The following is a 14,952-nucleotide window of genomic DNA, read 5'->3' as shown; positions in this document are numbered from 1 at the left end:
AGCTTCAATGAATTTTCTACTATTTCTTAAACCTCTCCCAATTTTTTCCTTTGACTGTTAGGGCAGTTTTTACTATATAAAATTTTTGTCTATAATGATAGTGTCATCTGCTAAACATACCACACTAGTCCTGAGCCCAGTACTATATCCTGGCCCATACCGACCTCGACTGCCCTAGGTGTAATTAAAGTAACACTCTGCGTTATCTCAATAGATTTCAAAATGTGTTACAATAATAAAAATAATAATAATCATAATAAAAATGATGTAAAATTTATTATTTCATTTCATTTTTGACATATTCATGCAATTTATTGACTGCCATCCTGAAATCTTATCGTGAAACCTACTGTCGACAGTATTGAAATTGGTGGTTCCTTAATTTTCATTTACTTTTCACTTATTGATAATAGAGCTTCTCTACTACAGATGGCGACTACACGGCGAACAGGAAAATAATTTTATTGATTTACCTAATGAGAAATAGTTTCGTTCTATTTATCAGATGCACTATTTAGAACACATTGGAGAGGTAGAGATTACAGAGTAGAAATTGTTTCAGTAACATGGAATTCTTCATCTTCGTCCTCCAAAGCAGCACCACATGGCGAGGATAGTGATTCCAACCGTCACTAAAACAAAATCATCCACCAATCACTACTGCCCATTAATATAAGTAGCTATCACCTGCTAAAAGGGTCTCGATGGAAATTTTTGAATCTTGCCTAATCTGAACCCGTACGTAAGGCTTTTCGGTATCTTGTTTTATACTTTTTTTTAGCTTGTCGATCATAATTGTGGTAGTTTTGACATCCACTTGTACTCTTATTGACAGAGTGACAATTACTTTTAAAAGTGACGAATTAGTGACACGACGAAGTAACAGATGCGAATAGGCAAGTCGAAGTCTCAAATCCAATCAAATTGTAGTAGGTATGACTATGAAACAATTGCTAACCAAAATTACAGGCAACGCGCTCAATATAAAAGTTATGACTGCTTGTAAATAATCGCGTTACTGTAGCTTCCTTTAAATATCAAGCTGTTAAAAAGTTACTACCCGGAGTTAAGGACCGCGACGATTAAGAACAGCTAACAAATACTCTCGCTCCGAGATTCCCCCGCTGAAGCGAATTTCATGCCCCAAATAACTTAAAATTTACGAGCCGAGTTGATATTTCAAGAAAAACCATTAAAAAGTTCCAGAGACACCTTTAACTTAGTTTTCGCATAGCGTGGAAGAAATACGCTTCTTTAATTAATTTTTTCGCCGATTTATTTACCAACTCTCGTGGCCTTCGAAACAGAAACAATGTAAAACAATGTAAATATTGCAAACAAAGAAATGAAGTTGTTGGTTCTTTGTTGCCTTGGCTCTCTTACTAGCACAGACACTTTGGAAGCCAACATCAAAAAATTTTGGGCATACCATATGCAACCTCCCAAACCTCAGGGTCGACAAAAAAAAACAAAATGCTTCACGGAAGAATTGCCTTGCCCGGCTAGCAACCCGTGAAAAAATGCATACAAATTTAGACGCTATCCACGCATGTTCGGTCTGCGCACTTCTTTACGACATAGAGTGAGGGTATCAAAAAAAAAAGGAAACGTGCGGAGACCTTTGGTTTATTAAAGTCGGAAAAAAACGACTAGATTTATCACAGCTGAGTATACATCGCTGGATATACTAACATTTAAAAAAAAGAATAATAATAAACAACAAATTTGAATAAAAGAAAAATACAAGTGATTTTTGGGTAGGCGCTTACGAAAGAAGGAAACAAATGAAATAATGGCAGCATTTAGTGCACTAATTTGCGACAGATTTATTCTTCTGCCATCGTGTACACGATGAGTTCATAAAATATTTATATAACCTTCAATTATTTTATGATATTATGTTCTGCGCTCGTTAAAAAAAAGAACAGTACTTATAGATCAAGCGCTCTCTTTTCTACAGAACAGTGCCGTATTCACTGAACCAAAGGCTACCCCCAAAAGATCGGCACTTACGGTACGGCTGATAACCGATTTAAAGTTTAATAAATTATATTACATTAGAGAGAAAAGAAAACAACACGGAAACGCTTAAAATTAAACGAATGGCTTATCTGCTCTCGTTGCGTTGTAGATCTCACAGGTAAGCGAAATGCAGGTCTCTGCCGGTACAAAGTCTGATGATGCCGGCGCAGTATCCGAGCAGATTGTTCGGGATCGTAGACGACACGTGGTCCATGAGAAAACGAACAAGAACTCAAGAAACTCAAAAAAACCCTGCGAACATTAAATAATCACTTAAATAAGAGCCAATAGTTACTTTGAATGCATTAGGTCCAATCCGGAGGATTTTCAAAGATAAGTGGTCGAAGGTAAAGTTAGCGGAAACGTGCTTCAACAAAATCCCACAAAAGTGAACTGGGAAGTCAAATACGGGCACCACAATCTGCTCAGCCACAACCAGGTCCTTAATTTATTATTCCCCAGGAAAAATAGATCCTCAACAAGAGTAGATTTCTTCCCAGGAAAACCAAAAGCACGAAAACTTCCGCTCGCTCACTATACACGCGCCATCTGATAAGGGAGGACAGTCCATCCACTCCTTTTATACACTCAATACACAAAACCAGACACACAACTACGAGAATCATCATTATAGTATATAAACAAAACATCGGGCAACACCCGGTAGCAACGTCGGAACTGCATGATGACCGGTCAATAAGGGGAGTGAATCTGTAACGATTCTCTAGCGGGGAATTATTTTTAATGCTCAATCAAAACTTGTATCGTGTGTGTTGGGTTTAAGAAGCTCAGAAGGGTTCGCAAGGTCACAAGGTTCCGCATTGCTATAACTATAAGAGGCGTATTGTTACGGCATGTCAAGGATGTGACGTCATTATCCAGAACTTCAGTGAACTTCAATTCAAGTTAGAAAGGTGTAAGACATTACAAATACCTAATTAATGAAGATAGTGATTTTCGAAGTGCACTTGGAACCTGAGACAAAGACGTCGCGCACGCGTAACTTCCTCTCAGCAATAAATAACAAAACAGCCGTTCGGGGGCGCTACGCCGTGTTTACCTTTGTTAAATAAGAAAATATATATTTGAGTAACCAAGTAACTTTCCATCACATGAACTGCAAATCAGAAGAATACTGGACGAAAAGTAGATGGAGGTAAGCCACGGCTTTGGTTATAGATCTGATAACTCCGCCCAACGGTTTTAGGTTTTAGAGACCACATATGGGCATGTGCCAATCAGAACTCGCTTTCCGTCAATAAGACGTCTCGTATTTGTTTAAAAAGAAAACACAAAATGTAAGTTTTTTTTTCATTAAAATCAACCAAGATATTATTTCAAAAATTGTAATTAACATTGGCTATTAGATTTGAGATTCTGATCAGGTGTTGTAACGGCTGTTTATAGTACATTGTATCATCATCTGTAGCATTTTTTCTTTCCTGACATTTACACACCTTTGCGAAGATGTGTACCAATTTCCGCCGCAGAACTACAAGATCTCACAGAAATAGATACCATACCATGTTTAATCAATGTTTTGTATAAAATATTATATTTCTTTTACAATGTCTTCTAAAGCGAATAATTTTTCTGGATTAGAAAAAGATTTTAATTGCTAAAATTATTAATTTTCTAATAAACATAAGTTCAATAAATCTTTATAATCATTCGTAAACATTGAAATAATGTTTGAAAAATTCAAGTACCATTATCGTCCTTAATAAATCACTTTATTTCACACGTTTAGCGAATGGGTTAAATGAAAATAGCAATAGGTATGCATTTTAAATATTTTATTGATAAAGCGCTGCAAACTGCTACCTCTAAGTACTACAAAATTATCTTAAAGTATAGGCCGTACGGCATTACGTTTTCTTTGATATTAGTTGACACACATTATTTGCAGCGGTCTCTAAAACATACTAAAATAGTTATATAGGTGGTCCCACAAATTTTCCGATGGAGCAGGTGATACTATATATGATACAAAATGAGAATTTACGCTCAGAAAATACAAAGTGCTGAAAACGTCTAAAATTACACATTCTAAAATTATTGAAAATATTCGACTATAAAAGCTTACTTTAAACACCCTGTAATTTTAATACGAATTAAATAATCACTGTTTTTCCTCAATATGATTTCTGCTTTTATTTTTAGGAACAATTTTTTTTCTTTCCGATATGACTTACTAATTATTCGTTTTCAAATAATAACTAATTAATAATAGTAATTATATAACCTGGCAGCACTAAATTCCAAAAATTTGAGCCAAATTTGATATTTTATAATTTTTTAATTTTCATACAATTTTCTTATCAGTTTGTAGATCCGTTTATTGAAAGTTAGTTTATTATTTACCGGAAAATGTACTAATATTATGAAATCGTCAGTACTTACCTTTATGGCACTATTTAGACTTCATTATTCATTATTTGTTGTATAATTTTCAAAATTGTTTCTGAACATTTGTTAGGCATGTGAAGATATACAGACACGACAGAGCAAATATAGCAATATTCCTTGTATAAATTTAGGCTTGACATGGTCGCGGTATCCTAACCCCTAAATGATTTTTAAAATCTTTCGTTGAAAGCTCAACCCTTTCAAGACGGTGGCAGTGGGAAAATTGGCAGCTCACCGATATATAGGTCAGGCTTTTTTTAGGCTTTAAAGGCTTTTGTATGATAAAATCAGCCAGGATTGAAAAATTGAATTGGGAGTGGGCCGACTGACTGATATATCATGACTGGAAAATTTGGCATATGGACTAGTGCCATATATATCGGCCATTTTCGGATATATGTGACGCTCGTCTGTATGGCACACACTCAACAACAGAGGCGCGCATTTGTTAAACATCTCAAAAAGTTGACACCATGTGTTTATAAGTGTTTTAGTTGCATACAAAATATCGTGCGTAGAAGAAGCTGAACCTTGGCGAAAAAAAAAAGCGCTACAAGAGATTATTGCAGACTAACAGACGAGGAAGTAAGAAGTCTCAAAAAATTGTTGGGATCAGATAGTGAAGAGGATCCATTTATTGATAGTGGTAGTGAATATTTGCCAAGTGATGGTGGAGGAAGCAGTTCTGCAGAAGACATTGATGAAGAATTGCATAATGTAAGTTTAGAGAGTCGTCATGATACCTCAAACGAAAACATTCACAATGATAGTGGTACAAAAAAGAACTTTGTGCCTAAGTTGCATGAATTTGATGACAGCCAGAGTGGAGTAAAGGACATGACATTGAGAAGAGACTAACCTGAAATAGATTATTTTTGGAATCTTTTTACTGAAGATACAGCACGTTTCATAATTTCCGAAAGAACATTGGTCAACAGATTGCATAAGGAGAAGTGTAGGAACAAATAAAGCAAAGGTTTCAATCACAACTCTATCCTTTTGAAAACCTAGTGATTGATGAAAGTATGATATTTTTTAAGCAATGTATAAGAACTAAGCGCCACAGATTTGGTATAAAGCTGTATGTATGTCTTATGTGACTGTGAAACAGGTACATTCTAGATTCTATTGTCTATATTGGCAAGGACACGTATAATTCAGAAGAAAACATTACGGGATTAGGAGTCACTGATAATATTGTAGCTCAGCTTATGAAATCGTATCTAAACAAAGGTCACTCCCTGTTTACTGATAATTTCTATAGTAGTCCTATCTTATCATATTTTATTCACTAAAACAAAACAAATCCTTGTGGGACTGTTAGACCTAAAAGGCTTCATATGCCGATTCTAAAAGGAAAATTAGAAAAAGATGAAGTAGACTGGAGAAGTTCGGAGATCTGCCTGGTTTTAAAGTGGAAAGAGGAGGGACACAATGATAACAACAATGCACAAAAACAAAATGGTTACACTTGATAAAATTGACAATGCCGCCGAAGAGTCCTTGAGGAAACCTAAATGTGTGATTAACTATAATAAACAAAGAGGAGCAGTACACCGTTAGTATATGATGATGAGCAGCATTGATTGTATGCGGAAGACCATAAATTGGTACAAGAAATTATTCTTTCATACATTGGATATCGGTGTGTTGAATGCAAACAGACTTGTCCAGCTTCAACAAAATCTACTACTGGGATTTTCAGAAGGTTTTTATAGATTTTGTTGGCTATTATTCACATATATTGCTTTTTTCTCAAGTTCTTCTGTTTAATGAAGTTAATTTTTGTTATTGCAGATACAAATTCAATGCCAATAAGCCCACTTCCGTTTCCGTAACTGACGATATAGCTACACTACAGACATTTCCCCATATTAGTTCCCTCAACAGAAAAGACAAAAACCGCGTATAGATGATGTGTTGTACGCTCACACACAACAGCAAAGAAAGGTTTCCAGATGTATGACTCCACGTTTCCAGATCTACCACACAAAGGAAAAATTCTAACAAATACTTTACGCATTTTTTTTTATAATGAGTTTTATATTTGAATTTAAGAATATTTTGTATAAGTTCATTTACATCTTTTAATATTTATCAAAAGTTTGTTAGTTAAAAAATATATTTTACACTAAAATAAAGGTATTTCATTAAAAAAAAGTATTTTTTGCGTCGTTATAAAGGGTCCCACAAGTATATTTCTGTGACCGATATATATGACATTCGTCCACAGGGTACGTAAAAAACAGCCGTCTGTGAAACACTTTTGCGGCAAAGTGGTGCCGTCCTGAAAGGGTTAAAATGCGGGGAGCCATGAGAAGAATATCCTCATAGCAGCATTATTACACTTACAATTGTGAGAACGCGTGATTAATAAGTTACGAGAAGTCAATAATATTTAAAGCAAATCTTCTGGAGGCTATAATATAGCCCTATAGAAAATTATTCCTTTATACCAGAAAAACACAATAAATTGATCTGCACATTGAAAACCTGAAAAATTTGAGATTGTCGGTATTTTTCACAGCTCATTTTAGAATGCAACTTTAGCGTTTAATTTCGTCTTCAAGTTTCTTTATCATTTCGCTAACATAAGCCAACTCCTCGTCCTCTTTTTGGTTTAATTTCCCCTCTTGCGCAATGACCCCGAGCCACTGAAATATAAATGGAGCATTCAGGTACATCAAAATATTACCACACGTTTCCACTCACAACATTGGCTGACGTAGATGTAGGTCTTGTTCCGGATTGTCCGCATTTTTGAGTTTCCGCCACAGTCAACGTAACGGAGCTAGAGCCAACACCAGAATCGTTAAGAGATTGTTTCACCACCGATGCATATGTCACTCGATTGTCCGCCTCCATACTTTGGGAAGGAGTGGTGGAGACGCGCCTCTTGCGTCCTCCCATCAAAGCATCCCTATACGGGCCATATGTTGGAAATTTTCTAGCGTTGTACTTTTTAACTGGTTCCTGATTGCTCGGGTTTGGCCACGGTTGGGCATAGTGATAGTAACAGTCCTTGGTATACGGTGTAGTCTGTTCAACCCCAGCAGTACAGTTCGTTCTCGCGGAAAGGTTGATTGCAGTGTCCACCTTGTGGCTATGTCCATTTGCTGACGCCGGAATGTCGTGCACTAAAACCAAATGATTGTCCTGTTCGTCGTTTGGTGTCTCGAGTTTGCTGTTTTCAATCCGTTCCAAAACTCGAATATAAGCAGATTCGTCCCATAAGTTTCTAAGATCTTCCACTCTCTGTTGATACGTCTGCAATTCGTTTTCCACGTCTTCATCTATTGTGGTCTGGGTTGCGCGATGGAAAGTAATAGTTTGATTTCGCATCTTGCGCACGGCGTCTGGATAAATGGCGGACGTTTGAGTGGCGTGACAAAACCGAGGCAAGTTGACGTGTTGCAACATGAGCGTGAAATTGGGCATTCGGTCGAGTGGCACTGAGAAGGTATGTCTGCTGGTGTTATTCTGACCTTCCGCGTTTAATACGGTAGATCTGACTTTGAGAAGTCGCGGGAAGTAAGTGCCGTATGAGTCGGCCAGTAATGGGTTAGGCCTAAACATTACGCTTTGGAATGCAGGGTAGTATTCTCTTTGCAAATTGTATCTGGAAAGAAAGTAGCCGAGTAAACGTCACCACTAATTGAAGGCTGGTGTTTTTAATTTCCCAAACAGTAACGTCAGTAGTGAGGGGTAAATCACTGGGGTGTTTTAGTGTACAAAGATCAAGAATTTTATGGGAATTCAGATGTGTTTTACAACATTACGGTAAATTTAGAAAGACTTTGAGGAACATGTTTGAATTTCAGGGTATTGCAAAATTTGGAACTCCAGAACGCCCCAATTATGCACTGGAGCATAATTGGGGAGTTCTGGAGCATAATGCCATTTTAAAATATCAGCTTAGTTAGTTAGATTGTTCCTGGTTTATCATAAATCCCTGTCAAATTTCTAAGAAATATTCAAAAGGGAAATGAAGAACATTAATAGTTATATTCGAACGCCAACAATATAATATAGTAATAATCTTGGGTACATGCTATTTGATGATTTGTATTATTTAAATTGTTTCTTCTCTTGTTTCTGCTCACACCAGTAGCCCGTTACTGCCCTTTGACTTACCAAAAATATCTTTAAAATATTTTGTGTACCACCCCTACCTTAATCTATGGGGTAAGTAGAATGTAAGTAATGGAAAAAAATGGGAAATCTTTTATTTTTTACCCCCAAGTGTTATTTTAAGGCGTCCTTTAGCTTCGTTACCCAAGGTCGCGAGTCTCTTGAGACATTTCTATTATTTTAGTCGTGTGTTTGGGAGCGATCGGATGCTTTCGGTAGTTTTTAGCCACGGATGGTCTGTTCTGTGAATGTATCCTTGATGTTTGGTAGAAATGTACGCAAAAATTGGTGGTCGCAGAATAAGTATAGTATGTAATTCTTTTATTAAATATGCGGAAGGTCGAGTTCCGCTCGCGCCAAATTCAACTAGTGGCTAAATTGTTTATCAAAAACTTATTGCAGAATATTGCATAATATACTATTTTGTAACACATCCCAAAAAAGGAATTTTACAAGTCCCCTAGTAAGGGAAAATAATGTAAATAAGGAATATTACATTTTGGTTGTGCACTTCTTCTTTAAATACAGAATATCGCTTCATTACAACGGGACTGGAAATTTTGGATTAATATGTGAGTATATGGTACAAGTTTGTTAAAATTCGTTCAGTAGTTTAGGGAGTCTCAGCTGTTTATTTTAATAAGTACCTAGGTGGAAAAGTTTTCACAAAAATTTTTCGGATAATTTGCAATAAAAGCGTTTACTGAGTGGATGTCAGAGCAAAATCTCTTTTCCACGGTTATCTTTTAATATCTTTAGTGAGAAAGCTTTTTTACCTGTAACGAACAGTTTAAGAGATGTTATATGCTTTTTCAGTGATTTACCCTTCGATGAGTGGGTATCTTGTCTAACTTGTTAGAAAAGACGTATCGGGAGAGTTCAAAAGCCATCTCTGCATGTTATCTATCTCAAAACTTACCACCAGCGCCAAGTTGCGTTTAATGTAATGTTCCACAACTAAGTTTCAGAGCCAAATTATCCTGAGCGTGGATAAAGATAGCGTTGCAGCTGAACGCGGTGGCTACAACTTACCTGCAAAATATTTCCACTGGAAAAACGATATATTCTTGAAAATTTACGACGTTTGTCTCGGCTCGCCTGCGTCTTGCGCGTTTTTCCATCCTTTTATATTGGAGATTTAGGTTGATGAACATATTGTAGCCAGGCATGCCCGTTGTAACCGGCGCCACTTCGATAGAAGAAGTCTTAAATGCGAAAAATGTACAAATTTTTGTTTTATGCGGGAGGACTGAAACTATTTTTTTGATGACCTATAAAAAGGGAAAGCAAAAAAATAACATGTCATATCAATAATCCTAACGTGTCTTCGTTTTCGGCTGGCTACTTCATGATGGTTTGAAGAAATTAAAATTATATTTTTTATTGTTTCTTACTGGTACATTGAAGATTCATTTTTGTTTTGCATTGTTCCTTCTAGAGTTTGAGTTAGTCAAGTACGCGGTGTCCATGTGTGTACATGGTGTCCATATCGAATAGTATTTCGTTTCTTTTTAAAGATAGAGAGTTGCATGAAACTAAAGATGCCTCAAACAATGTGTTTATGAGGTATCGAGTGAAACTATCGCTTTTGAGCTGATCTTTTAACTAATTAAAAAGCTGATTAAAGGGAGAATAGGGACCTTTATCATAAACTTCAGCGGCCTAGCTAGTTCTTGCATAATGTGTTCTGCTTTTCAATTATTACGCAAACATATTATTACGCAAACATATATGTTTTTAGTGTCTACTTTTAACTACCATTTTCTACTAGCGCTAAAACTACAACTTTCTTATTTTTAAATATAAGGGAGATAACAATCAAAAATGGTTATTCTGTAAATTACTGCATTCTCTTGACGTTGACATTGCTTTTACTATTCTCAAAATATTTGTCTCCTCAACCCCTAACTTTTGTGGGAAATTCATGACACTAAACTCATAATTCAACTAACACTGGTTTGCCACAACTTATCTTACCAATACGGACAATTGCATGTTGTTTCTGGTCGAGAACATGGGCGTATCGTCGAAGGCTACTGGGGTTAAATCCATCCAATATGAAGACTGTCTGTAATGTCTACATAGCAATCCGTACCTTCCGCACACACAGAGAGGTTGGTTCTTCACCGTGTTATAAAACGGCCAGTATCCCGTATTCAGCACGAAGGCGGAGCTCAGTGTCTGGTCAAATATGTCAAAAATCTGGAAAACAGTTGCATCCGAAAAAAGAAAAAGAAGGAATTTATGAAACTTCAGACTATTTTTGGAGGAGAACTTAAGCAGAGGTATAAATTAACACTTATATTATAAATAATCTTAACAACTGTAATTTACACTCATTTCCATTAGTTATCGCAGCCATTACCATAATAATGCAATCTAATAGAAGAAACGCACCTCTCCCTGATGTGTGATAATGAAAGATCATATATGGCTTAACTATTGTATTTCAATATCACTTCTCAGTTTTAATAATTACTAATAGAGTCCGAAAAAATCTTAATAAGTGGAACCAAAAGTAGTCGGAGAACTTCGGTACAATACAAGCTCAACAGCCAGAATCTATGCCAAAATGCAACTAATTAAACTTAATTATTTAGAAAATAGTTCATTTGTTTTTGCATAAGTTATTGCCAAATTGGTTATATATTCTACGTTGCTAAAAGGATTATTGCAGAATTTTGGCGCTTTAGTTGGAGTTGAAAAGTGCTTGTAAATCAAAACTGTCCATCTTGAACTCAGTTAGTTTTTACTTGATGAAAATCCATTTATGAAAATAAATAAGAACTAAAAGTTCAGATTGTCATATTTTTATATGACAATCGCTTCGACAACACCGTATCTTTATCGAATGCTGATATGAACATTAATATAATAATTAATTAATATCATCCCTCATCTTACATTTTTCTACTTCTGCAGAACCCAAACTTTGGATATTGCTTCAGTCAAATCTTCTGAACAAGACAGATTTTCATTAATTACATAAAAATTCCTTAAATTATTTGACAATACTGCACTAATCACTACTGGTTTCTTGTAATTACTATGGGCACTCTATTACTGCTTTAAGAAAAATGAACACTCTGCGAAGAATATTCTAAATTTAATAGAACAATTGATGATGGAAATTAAAAAACAAGAATAACAATGAATAAATCATATAAAGATAAATATATATTTGTTTAATTAAATGAATAATATTTATATTTAAAAAAATGTAATCATCAATCAAGAGATGACTAATATGTTTGAGTTTTACCTCGTTCCTAAGAATCTATTGATGCAATATGTGATAAACATGAAGCTATAATTTTTGTTTATTTAATTTACAAACGTTAATATTAATGTGTGTCAGTTGTGTCATATCAAGTTTTTGATACAAATACCGAATAACGGCATCAAATTTGAATAACATGCAGTTTAGTTTATAAAAAGGGTTTAGAAGTTTCGAAACTTTGCGTATTTCAGGAGCTCTGTATCTACAATAATTTTCGAGATCCTTGACATTTAAAAAAGCCTGCGTGCGAGTGGTTAATGAAATATTCTGCATAATTTTGCAACGGTATTTTTCAGGGAGAAACTTAAACATTTATCTTTCAGAAAAAAATATGCCATCAGTAAAAAGCCTGCGTGCACTGAAATAATTTCTTGATAAATAAATAAGCATGAAACAAATAACAATAGAATTTTTCCATCCAATTTAAAATTTCAAATTCGTAAAACAAATAAAAACTACTTATTTATGTCTGAGAAGGTAATAAGCAGCTGAACTAACTAAGGGTATTAAAGGAAATTTATTATAATAAACAATAAATCAGTAATGAATGTATAGCAACTTACTTTAGCAGTGGTAAAGCCTAATAAACTTTCGTCGCATATGTTAAAGGCCACTTCCAAACTTTCATTCACGATACGTTCAAGTGTACTTTGATAACACGTAAAAGTATTAACGTAATTCATTTGGACGCCTAATATTCCGAACAATTTCTGGTGACTTCTACTTAAGCTCTAGTGCGAAAAATGCATGCAGATATCGGACTGCAGTAGGCTTATCAGCATGTAACTTATACCTGAAGTATGGGCAATATGTTGAGATGTTTATTTCCAGTCGGTAATAATTTATTGTTTTTATCGATCATCCACCACAGTTCAACAGTTTTAAAAAGGCGTTATGAACGTGAGAATTTATAATTAAATATTTAGGGAAAAATTAACTTTCAATCCGTTCGTCAAATAGGGTATATTAATTAATTTAATTAATAGGGTAAATTTTGAATTTTGTGGGTAAGTTTAACTTTAAATATTTCATTTTCATTTAAAAAAACCATTAATAACAATATATGACGGGTGTTCGATTTTCATTTTGTCTCCCCGTTGACGATGCATGTTGTCTACCTGAAGAACTGCTACTACCATTTATTACCTTTTGAAAAGTGTCGCAAAGCATTGTGGGGATAGTCAGATCAACAAATCCGGGATACAGGACAAGATTTAACAACGTGTGCTCCAAAATAAAGCAGACACAAATGTATACTTTTTATAAAATTAAATTTGGCATAAGGAGTTTTCCTCAAAAATTTACTGCAAGTTGCTAAAGAATGTTCCGCCCTACATAACAAACAAACACCCCCGCCCGCTATGAGAACACCAGGTGTTGATTGTGATTTCTTCAATGAGACGAGCGCATAATGATTTGGATATGAAGTTTTGAAATTATTTTTCCTTATATGAAAGTTCAAATCTATTAAGTATGTTGCTCGGAATTTTGTACAAAAGCAAATGAAAATTTATTGCTACTCTCTAAGTGACTCCAAATTTTATGCAAATGTATTCAAGATTTTGCTCAACTCGGTAATATTACCATCACCTTTCAACGAAGGAAAAAAGTCATGCCAAACATTTGTAGCAATCAGTCTATCATTTTCAGAGCTCGCCCTCCAAATTCATATCGATATCGAGATGAATAAAACATGTCAAGAAATGCTCTTCACTCTTACACTTTTACACACAGTTGCCCGAAAAAAGTTTTACTCCTAAAAGCTTCAGCTTGATAGATTTTTTTGTACATTGCGAAATGGGTGCGGACGATGCACCAGTACTAACAAGTTCGAAATAAATTGCTTTGAACTCATAAAACATCTCCGAAGTAGGGGCCCTAACTTCATCCTGTTCTAAAAATTCTTGTGCCCCCAAAGCGGAAGTTAAATTAAAGATATTGTTATGATTTTTTTGAAATTTTGTATATTCTTTCGATGTATGTAGAGTATTCTGGAGTTCATAAATTTGAGAGTCATCAGACTTGGCTTTTACCGCTAACGAGTATGCCCCTTTGCCCTATTTAAAAAAGCAGTTCTTTGAACGATATATCTATTCAATTGTTGAGTATTGGAAGCCGAAAGAGCGGGTGCCATTGTCCAACAACAAAATGGATAAAAAAGGCCCGAAATTTTCTAAATTGTCCCTTTACCGATAAAATTCAATCAATTATTTAGGAAGATCCATAAATGGGGCTAGTTAAGATTTAAAGCCGGCTGGAATGCCTTGCTAAGCAAAGGTTAAGCGAATTGGATTTGCTCGCAATAAATGCCTAGGCGAAATGGAAAAGAAAAATATACATACACATATTAATCGAATTTCCACGAAAATCGACAAAAAGAAAACGATTTTTTTCGGGGCTTTTGTCAACGAAAACCACTTGCTTCAGAACAACGAAAAATAAGGGGAAAGTCCTGCAATCACCGATTCCACAATTATTTTTCGAAAATTAATATCCTGTTCGAAGGACCAAATTTTTTATCGACACGGGAAAAACAAATCTTACCTTGTCTTTTTAATTGCAGCTGATTACTTGCCGTTCTCGTGGCTTTTGCTGATTGTCTTTTCAAAAAAAAAAGAGAGACGCGCACAGCGTCTCAAAAAAGAGCCTGGTTGAACCAGGCTAGAAGTTAGGCAAATTTATATTTAAAAATAAAGCAAAACTTAGTAATAATTACAATTTACCCGAAAAATACTTCTCTACCAATATAAGATCGAACAAAGGGAATTTTGATTTCTCAAACTTAAAATTCGAGAAAAAAAGTACTTTTCAAAATGATGGGTCCAATTTTTGGATGAAGAAGAAATTAACAACTTCAATAGCATACTTCGCAAAAGCATAATAAAACATCCACATTTTCAAAACTAACAATATAGGCTTACTTTCGCAGTGGTCAAACAATGCATCTCCAAATTACAAATTGCCAAGGCCACCTCCAAACTCTCTTCGACTACCCTTCTGGTTCGATCTTGGTAGTAGCACAGACTTGGCAAAGACATCGTGGCTAAAAGTCGTAAGAAAACTGTTCGTCTCAAACAATGGCGACTGCCTTCCAGTCATTATTTATGCAT

General features: G+C 35.2%; 1 protein-coding gene across 1 annotated transcript; it reads right to left on the bottom strand.

Moving 5' to 3' along the window:
* Positions 1-6,625: 6,625 nt before the first annotated feature.
* On the bottom strand, positions 6,626-14,880 carry LOC132698636 (uncharacterized). The gene is made up of 5 exons (XM_060664829.1): positions 14,764-14,880; positions 10,540-10,764; positions 9,595-9,767; positions 7,144-8,050; positions 6,626-7,085 (listed from the first exon to the last, which is right to left on the bottom strand). Exons 1-5 carry the CDS (start codon positions 14,878-14,880, stop codon positions 6,978-6,980), a joined length of 1,530 nt encoding a protein of 509 aa, XP_060520812.1. The 3' UTR covers positions 6,626-6,977.
* Between the last annotated feature and the right edge of the window lie 72 nt (positions 14,881-14,952).

Source organism: Cylas formicarius, unplaced genomic scaffold, assembly GCF_029955315.1.
Source record: "Cylas formicarius isolate icCylForm1 unplaced genomic scaffold, icCylForm1.1 PGA_scaffold_2__14_contigs__length_35257938, whole genome shotgun sequence".
NCBI classification, from domain to species: Eukaryota; Metazoa; Arthropoda; class Insecta; order Coleoptera; family Brentidae; genus Cylas; species Cylas formicarius.
This window is presented reverse-complemented; position numbering and strand designations above follow the sequence as displayed.